The following is a 14,337-nucleotide window of genomic DNA, read 5'->3' on the forward strand; positions in this document are numbered from 1 at the left end:
GCAGTTTTAATCTTCAAATTAGTTTAGATAAAGGTCACTATGAATAAAATTTTTATATTTTTCCCTCCAAGTATCATCTTTTAAAATGACACCTGTCTAATTTTGGACTCATTTCCTCCGATAGTATAGTTTCAATCTACGAGCGTTGATTGAGCATTAGAAAAAATACTTTTAAGCTATGGTTTGGTTTGAAAAGTATTAGATACTCTTTATCTTGAAAAATGAACAATCATTGACTGGTATGAGGAATTTAAAGATTCTAAACGATAAGGGCATCTAAAAAAGATAGTTACACCGGGAAAAACAAAAAAAATCCCAAAAATTTCGATGAAAAACTGTAAAATGGAATTAAGAAAGTTAGTACACATCAAGGAAATGTCATATGTCACTGTTTACACCCTTTTAACTCAGAATTTGGGTTTGAAAAAAATGTTTCCCAAATGAGTGGCATATTTTCTTAAAAAAAATATTACTTTTACTGTACATTATTCGACTGATGAAGAAGAAAATGACAAAGAAACGTGTAGGAGAAAAAAATTGTCTTCCATCGTATAAAAAATTGTTAAAATTCAATTAAACCGAACTCAAATTGTTTCTGTACCCACCATATTGTCCATATCCAGCTCCTAGCGACTACTGGTTGGTTTTAGACCTAAAAAGTGCTCCAAGAAGAGGACTAACAAATGAGGGAGTAATCTCTGTTATAGAATCACGTTTCCCGAAAGAATCTATGTGAATGACTCAAAGTTAGATAAAAAAAAACTTTTAATACACTATCTTTGAGACTTATCGATGGTTTTCATGAACTCTAAATGCTTCTGTACTCCCCATATCGTACAGATTTAACTCCCAGCGACTACTGGTTGCTCTTAGAACCAAAAGATGTTTGAAGAAGAAATATAACACTCCCTCTGTGACTTATAAATAGTTCCCATGAATTAAAAATGGTTCTGTACCCACCATATCGTCCAGATCTAGCTCCCAGCGACTACTGTTGGCTTTTAAACCTGAAAAAAAGAGTTCCAAGAAGAGAAATAACAAATGAGGGAATAATCCCTGAAACAGAACCATATTTTCTGAAGGAAACTATGTTGATGAGTCAAATGTAGTTGAAAAAACTTTTGATATACCAGCTTAGGGACCAGGAGATGGTTTTCTTCAACTCTTATCACTTCTGTATCCACCATATCGTCCATATTTAGCTCCGAGCGACTGCTGATTGCTTTTAGACCTGAAAAAGTATTTCAAGGAAAGGAATAACAACTGAGGGAGTAATCCCTGACATAGAATTATATTTTTCAAAGGAAACTACGTTGGTGAATCAAATTGAGTTGATAAAACTATTGGTACATTATCTCAGGGACTTATTGAAACTTTTTATGATTCTAATCGTTTCTGTATTTATCATACCGCCCAGATCCCAGCGATTACTGATTGATTTTAGACCTAAAAAAGTGTTCCAGGCAATGAAATAACAATTGAGGAAGTTATTGCTGATAAAGAAGCTAATTTACTGAAGAAAAACTATCTTGATGAATCAAATTTAGTCGAAAAATTAATCCTAGGACCTACATCTATCGATGTATAAAATTAGTTACATCATTTTCTGTGATATTTTCACATCTTAGACTGTACATTGAATCAATTTCAGGTACGATTGTGAGTAACAGTATAAGTGGGGCTCTAATAAACGCAACGAAAAATTGGGCATCAGTTTTTTATGTATTCGGAGCCGCGGGTGTTTTATGGTTTATAATTTGGCAATTAATCTGCTATTCGGAACCCGAAGATCATCCTTTTATCAGCGACAAGGAAAAAGCGTATCTTAAGAAGGCGTTAGGTAAGTAAATATCGGAAATTTCTACTTACATGGTCTACATTTTGTTGTTGTTTATTCACTGTACAATTTACACTAGATTTTCACTTATTTTATTTTAAAAAAAACAACTAGAATGAGTCATATCGAATTTTCACTAAATTCACGTCATTACATGTTTAAATATGCATAAAATTCAAAATATTCCCATTTTTTTATGTAAATATACATTCTAGTTCAGCGGGCCAACTAACCTCACTATACGTCAAAACAAACTATAAGTCAAATATTCGTTTTATTTCAACGTATGTCTCCATTCTCGTGAGTATACAGCCAGGTTATATCAATTGATATAAGAAAGTGGCCCAATTGTATTTGAAATTGAGGTATTATCAAGATGCCTTTCTTGTTATGATTATTAAGTCAGGTTTTGAATATTGACATTAAAAAGTAGGGTTATTTTAATTATGCCTTTCATTAATGGTATATAACCAGTTGTTTGTACAAACATGATGCTTTACAAACATGCCTTTATTATCGCTAGTATTCAGCCAGGTTTTAATTATAGATAAGAAAAACTTTGATTTGAAAAAGTAGATTTTTTTTTCATACATAGGAGATGCGTTAGTAGGAGGCCTCCATCGTTATAAGTATTCAGGCAGGTTTTATTTTTTATCAGAAGACACGTATTAGTATTAGTCTTCTTTGTCATGGGTATTCAGCTAGGTTTCTATCATAATATGAAAGACTAGCCTTATATTTATTTCAAATAGACATATTAGTAAGATGTCTTCGTTGTTATGAGTATTCAGCCAGTAAATATAACAATTTCGTTAATTCTATCAAACAGAGACGCATTAATGAGAAGCCTCTTCCATTACGAGTATATAGCCACCTTTTTATCATGAATATAAAAGCGTAGCGTTGTTTTTATTCAAAATAGACGCATTAGTAGAAGGCCTTCATCATCATGGGCTTTCAGCCAGGTTGTAATTCATAATGGAGTAATTTGTTAAACAGAGACATATTATTAAGAGGCCTCTGTCGTCATGGGCTTTCAGCCAGGTTATAAAACAGAGACACATACTTGAAAGGCTTTTGTTATTAGTATTTAGTAGAGTATTTAGCCAGCTTTTTATTATATATTATGAGAAGGCATTCACCCCCACGAATATTTAGCCATCTTTATCTTAATTTATAAATTATAATTGTATAAATGTAACATTTTAGAAAATGTATCCGAGGAAAAAAGACAAATCCCGTGGAGGGAGATATTGACATCGGCGCCGCTGTGGGCTCTAGTCGCAGCCCAGATCGGTCACGATTGGGGTTTTTTCACCATGGTAACGGATCTACCGACATACATGAGCGACGTTTTGAAATTTAACGTCAAAGAGAACGGAATATGGACGTCGCTACCATACGCCGTCATGTGGTTGGTATCCATGGGATCCGGATGGCTCTGCGATTGGTTAGTTTCTTCGGGTTGTCTCGGTATAACTTTCGCTAGGAAATTATTTACCACAATAGGTAAAATCTCATTCAACTTATAAACATATATGTATAACGAATATTAAAAAAACAATTATTTGTAGCTTCTTTGGGACCGGCGATTTTTATTATGATAGCTTCTTATTCGGGATGCGATCGATATTTAACCGTAGCTATGTTCACCATAGCTATGGGTTTTATGGGTCCGTTTTACTGCGGAATGAAAGTGAACGCATTAGATTTGGCGCCTAATTATGCCGGTACATTGATGGCTATAGTGAACGGTATAGGAGCAATTACTGGAATTATAGCGCCCTATTTAGCCGGCGCGCTTACAGAAGACGTAAGTTTTCGTTTAACACCGTATATTTTTCCAGCAAAGTTTCTTCAATAACACAAAATGGCTGATTTTGTCCGCGGGTTACAATTAGAAGGTGCGTTTTGTTTGTCATAACGAATACTTTCGTTATGACAAACAAAACGCACCGTAGTTTTACAAGTGCGCACTCGATTAGTTCGAATTGTTCACTAATTACAATTAGATCGATACTTAAACAAACGCGCCATCAATAAAAACTTTTGTTCGTTTACACCTACTAGAACAGAATCGTTATGTCTAACTGAACGCACCTCAATTTTAAAAGCGCTCGCGATCAGTTCGAATTTTTCGCAAATTAGAATTAGAACTATACTTGAACGAACGCGCCATCAATATAAACTTTTTTTTTTTTTTCGTTGACACCTACTAGAACAGAATCGTTATGCCTAACTGAACGCTCCGCAATTTTGAAAGCGCTCGCGATCAGTTCGGAATTGTACTCGCGAACAAACTTATGTTTTTGTATAGTAATTAAACGCTATTTAAACATATTTTTTATCTGTTTCTAGCATACGTTGAAACAATGGCGTACGGTGTTCTGGATAACGTTCGCCATATTCAATGTAACCAACATCATTTATTGTCTGTTCGGTAGTGCAGAAGAACAACGTTGGAACGATCCGTCTCAACTGAAAGAACAAAAACTCGATACGAATTACGGTAGCGTAAACGATCAGGGAAAATTCGCTAAAAAAGAAGTAGAAAATTCCGTCGTTTAACGTTAGATAAAAATGTTTGTACAAGTTTCGGAGGAAAAAATTAATTAACGAGTATTTTCTTTCTGATATTTTAAAGCCTGTGATAATTCTATGGTTTCTTTTTAAAGTTGAACTGAATGGAAAATGCCGACGAAATGTCGTAAGTGAAAAAACTTTTGTATATTAGGGTAGTTTCGATTTAACTATCAACTTATACTGAACACACTGGTTACACTACCACTACACCAACACGCGTTTCAATAACCAAATTATCATCTTTCAGAGACTTAATTTACCTTCGGTCTCTGAAGACGGCAACTTGGTTATCGAAACGCGCTTCAGACGGTGTAATTGTGCTCTGCTCGGTAGTTTCTAAATAAAAAAAGCTTTCCAGCTGTAAATTCACCCTCAGAAAACAATTTCAACTTCATTGTATTATATATCATATTAATTTTGTTAATTATTGAAAGAATTTGTAAATATTTTATTTATGTTGATTATTAAAAGTAAATTTTAAGTAAATACTATGTTTTTTTTTTATTTCCCGAATATAAAACTTAACGCCTCTGGTCTATACTGTCAAAATTTGACGTTAACATTCAAATTCAAGTACTGCGTTCGTTTATGTAGATCTATACTGTTCGATATCGTTCGGCAATCCACTTTATTTCGGTCGTATCACTTTTTAAACACTCTGAGTAAGATCTCCTTACACCGAATTTTGAAAGTTTACGGAAACAACGACAATGCTTAAATAACTACAATAATAATAAAATATTCTGTGCATGCCCGTTACGGATTTGTACGTCTACACTGTAAAAATTTGACGGATTTGTAAAAACTGTAGTGAAGAATACACGAACATTGTATATGGTAGAGTGTAACCTATGTAACAAAGTGTAATTACACTCACTGCGTCGTTTTATAAAATCACTTCAGTGTAGCACTCGGAATGAAAAATAAACCATTAATTTTATTTTGATTGAGCCACGTATAAAATCTATAGAATAGTAGGTCTGTGATTATGACACAAAACTGACATTTATACTATAATCTAAACACAAAACAGTTGGAAAAAACCTTATAAATGAATTATTCAAAACTATTTAAATTATTGATAATTATTTCACTTATTAATGACAATTGTTATTAGAATTTTATTCAACGCTCAATCTATATAAATTAATATAAAACTTATCTGCTCTCAATTCTACAATTATAGTTCTATGATCTATTTTAACTCTCTGTCAAAGTGTCAATAATATAACCTCAATTTTTCATGTTCAAGTAATATTTAACTGATGAAATTTTTTCATATGTGTGATTGATATTCTACTTCACCAATTTTTTGTATAAAATATATAATGAACAAATCGTTATGTTCCGTATTACTAAAATTTAGATATTTTTGTACGGTAACAAAACAAACAAAATTAATTGAAACAGAGAAAAGGTTAATACCTATTGAAAAAACTAAATCGAAAATTGACTTGACTAAGTTACCCCCCAAAACTACAATTGATGCAGCAACTGTAGCTTTACTAGAACGACTCTCCCTAGTAGCTTGTGAAAGTAAAAAAGCAATTGAAACTCTTGAAGCAAAGTTAAAGTTCGCGGATCAAATATTACAAGTTAATACTACTAACGTAGAACCTTTGATCACTCCTTTGGAAGACTTGTAAGTATAAATTAACTTTGTTCAATATCAATGTAATGATATTAATTTATTAGACCTTTTTATATGTTTTTATTGTTATATCATCTTGATATTAGGTTTCTTCTGATCAAAAGTAGTTTTTAAAACTAATTTTCGATTAGAAAAGACCTAAAGTTGATATAATTCAGCAACAAAAACGTATGTTTTAGTCCTTTGAGACTGAGAGAGGATATTGTTACTGAAGGAAACTATAGGGATGATATTCTAAAAAATGCTTCACTAGTTGAAGATGAATACTTTGTAGCACCTCCTGGTAATATACCTCTAGAATCCAGAAAAGATTTATTACATGATGGGTCACCAAAAGACTTTAAAAACGATTCTGGATCTAGCAGCTAGTAGTGGCTTTTTAATAAAATCTCTACTTCCTAAATATAACATCGATCAATATAAAATAGGACCTGTAGGATTATTCCTGTGTCAAAATATAAATCTGGAATGGTTTTATAATTCTGTAATTAACAAAGAAATAACAGTTTGCATGAATCGGGGAGATATTAATGATACTTTTGATTTTACTAAACGATTATGTTCTGAAAAATTACCTTTCGGTATAACATCTTCTCAAAAACAAATTAAATCTTACAATTCAGAAGAAATAGTCAGTTACTACAAAAAGGCTTCTGCTGGTGAAATATTTAATTTAGAAGATATTCTAAGGCACGAAGATGATGTTTTCCTAAAATTCATCATTTTCGTCAATCCCACTGACTCCACAAGGTTATTTCACCACTGGCAGAAGCAAAGGAGAATATGGTTTAGAAAGGTGAGTAATTTATACCTCAACTTCTTCCTCTGATCGTCGAATTTATATATATTTTCAACAATTGAAAGTAAATTACCATTTCTAGTGATTTGATATAAGTTTTCAGCTGCTCCAGGGAAATACTCATTAACAGATATAAAAAATGATGAAAATACTATACAGACTGTAGATATTTTAGCAAACTATCCATGGGGTTCGCAACATTTAGAAACGCTTACTCTCAATAGATGCGATTCAAATTTTACTAATCAGCAATTACAAGTAAGTCAAATTCATTGAGATGCATAAAAAAAGTTAAATAAGGTGTTTCAAGATCTGGGGCTTCATTTAATAGCAAAAATAAGCTTAAACTTTTGAGCTAAAATAATTTGTACCAAAATAGTTGACCGTTTAATTAGCCTTAATAGTTTGTATAAGGGTCCTAAATCAAAGGAGTATTATTTATAAAATTATCTGAAAATTCAATATAAAAGCTAAATATTTTTTGTTATTTGAAAATAAAAGTGAATCATGTTGCCAAAATAAAAATTAACTTTTACTAGCTTTGAAACTGACATAATGTTGTGGCAAAATAATTTTCAAGTGGTAATTTGAATTATATATAAAATTATCTAACATTTAATTAAAAAGTTATCAAAACGCCACAAATTTAATTTTAAAATCATTAAATAAATATTTTTCCACCTGATTATTCATTTTTTTAAATTGTATTTGCTACATTTACAACGTTCTCTTCAGTTTAAGGAAAGAAAATTTATCACTGCTCATACAATCACCAGTCAAGTTAATCTACCAATTTTATTTTTAAATACATTGTGTGACGCTTATCAAGAACAAAGTTATCAAGACAAAAGTAGATCATTATTTCTATTTCATAGGAAACTAGCCCCGTACAAAATCAGTTTCGCAATATCTGGTACTAGTAAGTGCATAAATGAATAGATATTAACAGAAAAAATGTGATTGGCGTTTATTTTTGCTGTAGATCAAACTGCAATAAAAGAATTGGAGGATTTAGCTTTGTATCTGTGTAAACAATTGAGAACAAATCACTTTTCCACTCTATATCTTCCGAGTTCTTCAAAAAATACTTTGGAAGCTCAGTATAAACAATATGATTTGTTAGGTATACCGTACACTATATTATTGAATGAAAGAACTTTAAAAGATGGAATTGCTCATTTTCGTTCTCGAGATACTACTTTAAAGGTTAGTTTGTTTATTAAATGAACTGATCTTTTTATTTTTGGATGATTCTTTTTCAGGAACAAGTCCATGTTACAGAAATAGTTAATCACGTCGAGTTGTTATTTAAAAATTATTAAAATATATGACTTACAGATTGTAGGGCTAGAAATATTATTTGAATCAATAAATATGTAAAACATGAAATATTTAATTATTTATTAGCCTAAAATCACTTACCTGTTTTCCCAAATGCAGATTCACTAAATATAAATAAAATTTTAGACACTGCACTCTCATTTGATTTTAATATCACTTATTTTAAATTTGAACTAGATTTTTAAAACAATATATTAATTTATTATCAAAATAATTATTAATACTCGAAATAGCCATCGAGTATTAAAATAAAATTACTTAGCTTGAACGTTTGTAGAGTTTTTAAAAATATGTCCTGTATTTGATTATTCTATGTTGACAGATAAATTTGTTCCATGATCGTATCCTGATGAGTACAAAAATAAACGAGCACACTTTACTAGACTATACCAATAAACCAGAGAAACAATTTAATATATGTATATACGAACGTACCTTACTTATCTATCTATCTATCAATTTAATATTCGCAAATAAACGCACCGTACTTTATATCTATCAATGCAATTTTCATATACAAACTATAAAACTCATTGAGTGCAGATATAAACGAACGCACCTTACTTTTTTACCCATCAATGCAATGTGTATAGAGAAATATACATACAATAATTTAAAAGAATCACTTGTCAGAGATATCTATACCATAACTTTCTTCGTATCTCAATCTTTTTTGTAGTACGAATTTTATTAACAGCATAGTATTATCATGTTTATGGAAAGCACATCTAAACGAACGCACCTCGCTTTCTCGCCTATCAATATATTTAAGGATAACTTACAGGATTATCGAGTACACATATAAACGAACGCACCCTACTTTTTATCTTCAAATATAATAGTTATTGATAAATTGCAGTATTAGTTGAATTGATTGTGAAACTTGGACAAAAATTTTAAATATTGTTTAATCCAATGAATACGTATTTGTTACGTTTTTTTATTTAATTATAATAATATACTTTCGACTTTGAACTTTGACATTTGCTCGTTCTGTCAAATGACGAACGCAACAATGCCATGCTATCGAAATTTCAGCACAGCACATTCAAATGAAATCAATACATTAATAATGTTTCCTTTAAAGGGGCTTCTTATTCGATTTTATGGATTTATTATTATCTATTTGATATATCCGATCCGCAATATGTATCCATATTACTATTTCATTCTTTCATATTTAAACACCCGTGATCATTTTTTATATCACTGTACGTTTTGATCGGCAACACTGTATAAGTTGAAATTTTATTTGTAACTTGAAAATTTTCATTTACATGAAGTTGTTTTAGTTTGGAATTGTTATTTAGTTTTATTTGTTATTTTTTATAATAAAAAAATGATTAATACAGGGTAAGTCGATGGATATTTTGTTTTAAATATTTCATTAACGATTTGTTGATACTACTAAGTGTTCAAATACTAAATTAAAAAATCTAATTATCAGATGATTATTTTATATTATTTAAATGTCGTTCAAAGTCCTAAATATGTATAACGGACCAATATCCATAATTAATTATAAAATATAATGTTTACCATTATATACACATTCAAATCAAATGTTGATTTTACAACTTTTGTGTAACCTACTTAATTTTTTGCAAATGTAATTTGTGTTATATATAATGAAACTAGTTAGTATATTCAACTGAATTGTCGAAAGATAAATAGAATGATTACTGAAAATATCAAGATTTTGAAATTCTGTATTGTTTTAATATGTTAGAAAACTTGCTGGTCGCACAGTATTAGTCACTGGAGGAAGTAGAGGTATAGGGAAAGCGATAGCTCTTAAATTAGCTAAAGATGGTGCTAACATAGTCGTCGCTGCTAAAACTGCAGAACCCCATCCAAAATTACCCGGAACCATATATACAGCTTGTGAAGAAAGTAAGTTTCTAATATTCATTTTTTTTAGCTTAAATTTTTTTATTTCACCCAAATTGCTGTTTATGTTTCATTGATATAAATTGTTATTGATAGCAACGTGCTTAATGGAAGTTATTTATTTATGGTAGAGAAAATAAGTGATTAGTGTTTATTTAGATAAAGTTATACATGAATAAAGATAAGAACTGATTAAATTGGGTCAACAGTAACATAACAAGGATTTTATCTGTTTTATTTTGTTTTTAAAGACAACTTATCTGTTTATTGAACCTGTTGTACTTTATTTTGAGAATTTTTAATTTTGCAGATATTTTTTCTTTTTGATTTTGCTTTCTTTAATATCAAATTCTAAACAATTAAAACTTTTTGAAATAATAACGCCTCTTATGAGTCGTAACTCCACACTGCACTTCATTTTAACAGAATTCTTTCATCTACTTCTGTATATACTTTTCGTTTCCATTTTTTTCTATAGTACTGTAAATAATTTTTACTTCTCAGATTTTTTTGTTTTTCGTGATAAATTGTCTTGTTTTCAGGTCTCTAGTTTCTTAATACAGGTAAAAATTGACGTTTCGACCTGTTTTTGTTTTTTTTTTGAAACTGATTTTATATTTATCATCAAAAACTGTAAATAATTATTAAAAAAAAGGTAGCTGCTTGTACAGTTTCCACATACATATCCAAATTTCAAACATTCGAACAGCTGACAGGCGCGTTTATTTGATACACTTCTCAACATTTGACATGTGACTAGGTGATTCTTGGAATGCCACATTTCAAATTCTACACCCATAGAGTTTTGTGTCAAGTCAATCTAGAATCGATTCCGAATCATCATCATCCATTACTAACCCATTCTGGATGATGATTTATCGACTCAATGTTGTTCGAAAACTGATCGAGTTAATTTGTGTATGGTTTTTTGAATTATTTCCATTGAATGGCTATAAATTCTCATCAGCAGCGACATTGATAGGTCACTGTTTGCTGGCCACTTTTCGGCATTACAGCATGAAATTAGCTTATTATAACAATTTCTAAACAATAACAATCCATTATTATATAGGATTTTGTTTTTATTGTGATGGTTTTTACATAAACATTACAAAGTGAATAATCGTTTTAGTTGAAAAAGCTGGTGGGAAAGGTTTAGCATGTATAGTAGACGTAAGGGACGAAAACACCGTTAAAAAAGCGGTGCAAGAAGCTGTAGAAAAATTTGGAGGAATAGATATACTTATAAATAATGCTTCCGCTATATCTTTAACCGGAACTGCCGAGACTGAGATGAAAAGATACGATCTAATGCATAATATAAATACCAGAGGAACATTTTTAGTGTAAGATTGAACAAATTATTTAATTTAAAACGATACATTTATTTGCAAATTATAATATGATCTATTTTTGTAACTATCAAAAGTTAGCTTTAATTCTAGCATTATAAATTGTTCTATTTCTTCACAAAGGTATATATCTGGTGAATATGGTGGCTTTTTCAAATCCCTTTTAAAATTAAATCGTTTTACAGAACCAAAGAATGTCTTCCTTATTTGAAAAAAAGTAGTCATGCTCATGTTTTGAATATTTCGCCTCCTCTCAATATGAAACCAATTTGGTTTAAGAACCATGTGGCATACACGATGGCCAAATATGGTATGTCGATGTGTGTATTAGGGATGCACGAAGAATTCAAACCTTTTAATATCGCCGTAAACGCCTTGTGGCCCAGAACAGGTAAAAAAAATGTTTTTTCAATTTCTTATACCTTTTGATATATTAATGCATCTAAGTGTTCTTGATTTTATGTCTCTTCTGTTTTAAAATTAGTTTTTTTTATAATTTTCAAAAGAAATATAAATTTTGACGTCAAAATTTATCAAACAAGAACATTTAGATGCATTAAAAAATGTTTTTATATGATTTTATCAAAATATTATTCATACATTCGTATATAAGGGGATTTTTGTATTTCCAGCAATCGATACTGCTGCAATGCAAATGCTGGGAGGTAAAGAGTCAGCAAACGTATCAAGAAAACCTGATATAATGGCAGACGCAGCTTATAATATATTAATAAAGGATCCGAAGACTTTTACTGGAAATTTCTGTATCGATGAGGATGTTTTGAAGCAAGCCGGTATGACGGATCAAGAATTGATACAATACGCTTGCAATCCTGATAATGTGGCAAATTTAATGGACGATTTCTTCCTGGATCCTAAAGAAAAGGTCTCGGGTGACAAGGTATAGGAATTAAATTTCTTGATTTCCTATGTTTATATGGAACTTACAGGCAAGTTCCGGTGCTGCTGCCGCTCCCCAAGGAGAAATCGCCTCCTTGTTTAAAAAGATTGAAAGTTCGATATCGCCGCAAACCGTCCAAAAAATACAAGCTGTATATGTCTTCAATGTTACTGGAGAAGAAGCTGGTTTGTGGTGAGTTTATGCATTTATGTATATATTTACACTGACAATACGAAAAAATACATGTAAATTACTTAATTGTTAAACTAACTTGTTCTATGCTAAGAGTTCTTCTGAAAGCTGTCATTTGTCACAATTTTGACATTCACTAGTGTTACCAACTTGCTTCATAACGTCACACACTGTCGAGGTTTTATCCATGGGGGCTCTTCCGATAGCTGTCATTTTTCAAAATAAAGTCATCGAGTAATGTTACCAATTTGTTTTATGACCTCACACTTCGTTGATTCTGCCGGTAGTTGTCATTTTCCAACAAAAACTCTTCTAGAAATGATTTACTTTGTTATGAAATAATGTAGTGTTACCAACTTGCTTCGTGACGTAATACACTGTTGAGATTTATTCATAAGGGTTATTTTGACAGCTGTCATTTATAAAAATTTTGGCAACCACTAGTGTTACCAACTTGTTTTATAACGTTATATTCTTTCGAGGTTCTATCCAACTGGCAACTGTCATATTTCAAAATAAAGACATCGGGAAATGTCACTAATCTGTTTTATGACGTCACACTTTGTTGATCCTTCCGAAAGTTGTCATTTTTTAACAAAAAATTTTAAAAAACGAAATAATTAAGTATTACCAACTTGCTTCGTGACGTTATGCTCTGTTGGGATTTATTCAGAAAGGTTATTTTGACAGCTGTCATTTATCAAAATTTTGTCAACCACTAGTGTTACCACCTTGCTTTTTAACGTCACATTCTATATGAGAAAATACGCGTAAACCATTTCATTATGAAACAAAGTAGTGCTACCAATTTATTCGGTGACGTCACACTTTCCCCTATTTCGTTTCATGTACAATTCTGACAGCTGTCATTTGAAAACTAAAACGTACAAAATCATGAAAACAACATCGTAAAATGACTTCTTTTGGTCAAACTTTATACTATAGATCGTCGATTTATAGTGATTTTAGTCCGGGGTGGTGAGAGGGGAGAGGGGAAGAATCTACTCTGAAGAGGGGATTGCGGAGCCTCCTCCGTTTTTTTAAAATTAGAAGATAAAGTTTGAGGTTATATCGAATGATGACGTTAGAGTGAATGCCAATTTGATGGAGCTTATTTATTATCAGTAAAAAGACAACATTTCTCTAAATAGGTACTTAGATTTGAAAAACGGCGAAGGCTCGTGCGGGTTTGGTGAATATTCTCATAAACCTGATGCAACTTTTACAATGGACAGCAAACAATTCTTCAACATGTTTACCGGTAAAACAAAACCGACAACGGCTTACATGACCGGTAAAATGAAGATCAAAGGAGATTTATCGAAGGCTATCAAATTGGAGGGATTGATGACCAGTTTAAAAGCCAAACTTTGAAGTTGCATTCATTTAAGTTTCCTTTATACGAATTAAAAATTATTTTGTCGGTGAATAAACTTGGTATTGGTATATAATTAAATATGACTATTATTATTTATATAAAAATATGTTTAATGATATATTCTAAACGTTTAATGTTGATAAAATCCGCAATTTTATAAATGTTGTACAAGTAAATTCTGTATTCGATTTGTATTTTATTACAAAAATATATTTTTTTCATTGCGTTTCATTTAAATTTCCCTCTACAAGATTTTTTACCAGATATAACGTTACACGTCATCAGTTAGTTTTAGATCATAGAACTACAACAACAATAATATACAAAAGGAACGCGTATTGATGTAGTGAAATTTTATTATTGCTATTGATTAACCTGTTAAAAATATTCCCAATCCAACGATCTGTCAAATA

At 30.9% G+C, this 14,337-nt stretch overlaps 4 protein-coding genes across 7 annotated transcripts in view; all 4 read left to right on the forward strand.

The window, feature by feature from the left end:
- The window catches only part of LOC130449437 (sialin-like), a 34,599-nt gene extending 29,693 nt beyond the window's left edge, over nucleotides 1-4,906 (forward strand). For all 3 annotated transcript variants that reach the window (XM_056787249.1, XM_056787250.1, XM_056787248.1), the window contains exons 5-8: nucleotides 1,652-1,840; nucleotides 3,047-3,346; nucleotides 3,412-3,650; nucleotides 4,196-4,906. In XM_056787249.1, the coding sequence (XP_056643227.1) occupies nucleotides 1,652-1,840; nucleotides 3,047-3,346; nucleotides 3,412-3,650; nucleotides 4,196-4,405 (938 nt within the window). In that variant the 3' untranslated portion in view covers nucleotides 4,406-4,906. The remainder of the gene's footprint in view (nucleotides 1-1,651; nucleotides 1,841-3,046; nucleotides 3,347-3,411; nucleotides 3,651-4,195) is intronic.
- Nucleotides 4,907-5,652: 746 nt separating this feature from the next.
- Nucleotides 5,653-6,440, forward strand: LOC130449727 (glutamyl-tRNA(Gln) amidotransferase subunit C, mitochondrial). The gene is made up of 2 exons (XM_056787703.1): nucleotides 5,653-6,062; nucleotides 6,251-6,440. Exons 1-2 carry the CDS (start codon nucleotides 5,749-5,751, stop codon nucleotides 6,438-6,440), a joined length of 504 nt encoding a protein of 167 aa, XP_056643681.1. The 5' UTR covers nucleotides 5,653-5,748.
- Nucleotides 6,391-8,259, forward strand: LOC130449726 (DNA polymerase subunit gamma-2, mitochondrial). Its single transcript, XM_056787702.1, has 5 exons — nucleotides 6,391-6,867; nucleotides 6,967-7,128; nucleotides 7,606-7,789; nucleotides 7,853-8,076; nucleotides 8,133-8,259. Exons 1-5 carry the CDS (start codon nucleotides 6,391-6,393, stop codon nucleotides 8,190-8,192), a joined length of 1,107 nt encoding a protein of 368 aa, XP_056643680.1. The 3' UTR covers nucleotides 8,193-8,259.
- A 947-nt stretch (nucleotides 8,260-9,206) lies between these two features.
- Nucleotides 9,207-14,141, forward strand: LOC130449274 (hydroxysteroid dehydrogenase-like protein 2). 2 transcript variants are annotated; one of them, XM_056786989.1, is made up of 7 exons: nucleotides 9,207-9,564; nucleotides 9,941-10,104; nucleotides 11,234-11,447; nucleotides 11,639-11,844; nucleotides 12,086-12,354; nucleotides 12,404-12,546; nucleotides 13,698-14,141. In XM_056786989.1, the coding sequence occupies exons 1-7, from the start codon at nucleotides 9,551-9,553 to the stop codon at nucleotides 13,918-13,920; spliced, it is 1,233 nt and encodes a 410-aa protein (XP_056642967.1). In that variant the 5' UTR covers nucleotides 9,207-9,550; the 3' UTR covers nucleotides 13,921-14,141. The 2 variants fall into 2 exon arrangements, with proteins under 2 accessions (XP_056642967.1, XP_056642968.1); XM_056786990.1 differs by having other exon boundaries at nucleotides 9,256-9,564; nucleotides 12,086-12,339.
- Nucleotides 14,142-14,337: the final 196 nt, after the last annotated feature.

Source organism: Diorhabda sublineata, chromosome 10 (assembly GCF_026230105.1).
Source record: "Diorhabda sublineata isolate icDioSubl1.1 chromosome 10, icDioSubl1.1, whole genome shotgun sequence".
In the NCBI taxonomy this organism is placed as follows: domain Eukaryota; kingdom Metazoa; phylum Arthropoda; class Insecta; order Coleoptera; family Chrysomelidae; genus Diorhabda; species Diorhabda sublineata.

What these genes read in the sequence shown, in the direction of transcription:
- LOC130449727 (XM_056787703.1), top strand. Translation starts at nt 5,749, where the DNA reads ATGAACAAATCGTTATGTTCCGTATTACTAAAATTTAGATATTTTTGT. An exon ending in ATCACTCCTTTGGAAGACTT is followed by an intron (nt 6,063 to 6,250) that starts GTAAGTATAAAT and finishes CGTATGTTTTAG; the next exon opens with TCCTTTGAGACTGAGAGAGG.
- LOC130449274 (XM_056786989.1), top strand. An exon ending in CGCCTTGTGGCCCAGAACAG is followed by an intron (nt 11,845 to 12,085) that starts GTAAAAAAAATG and finishes TTGTATTTCCAG; the next exon opens with CAATCGATACTGCTGCAATG. An exon ending in GGAGAAGAAGCTGGTTTGTG is followed by an intron (nt 12,547 to 13,697) that starts GTGAGTTTATGC and finishes TTCTCTAAATAG; the next exon opens with GTACTTAGATTTGAAAAACG.
- LOC130449726 (XM_056787702.1), top strand. Translation starts at nt 6,391, where the DNA reads ATGATGGGTCACCAAAAGACTTTAAAAACGATTCTGGATCTAGCAGCT. An exon ending in GGAGAATATGGTTTAGAAAG is followed by an intron (nt 6,868 to 6,966) that starts GTGAGTAATTTA and finishes ATTTGATATAAG; the next exon opens with TTTTCAGCTGCTCCAGGGAA. An exon ending in TTTCGCAATATCTGGTACTA is followed by an intron (nt 7,790 to 7,852) that starts GTAAGTGCATAA and finishes TTTTTGCTGTAG; the next exon opens with ATCAAACTGCAATAAAAGAA.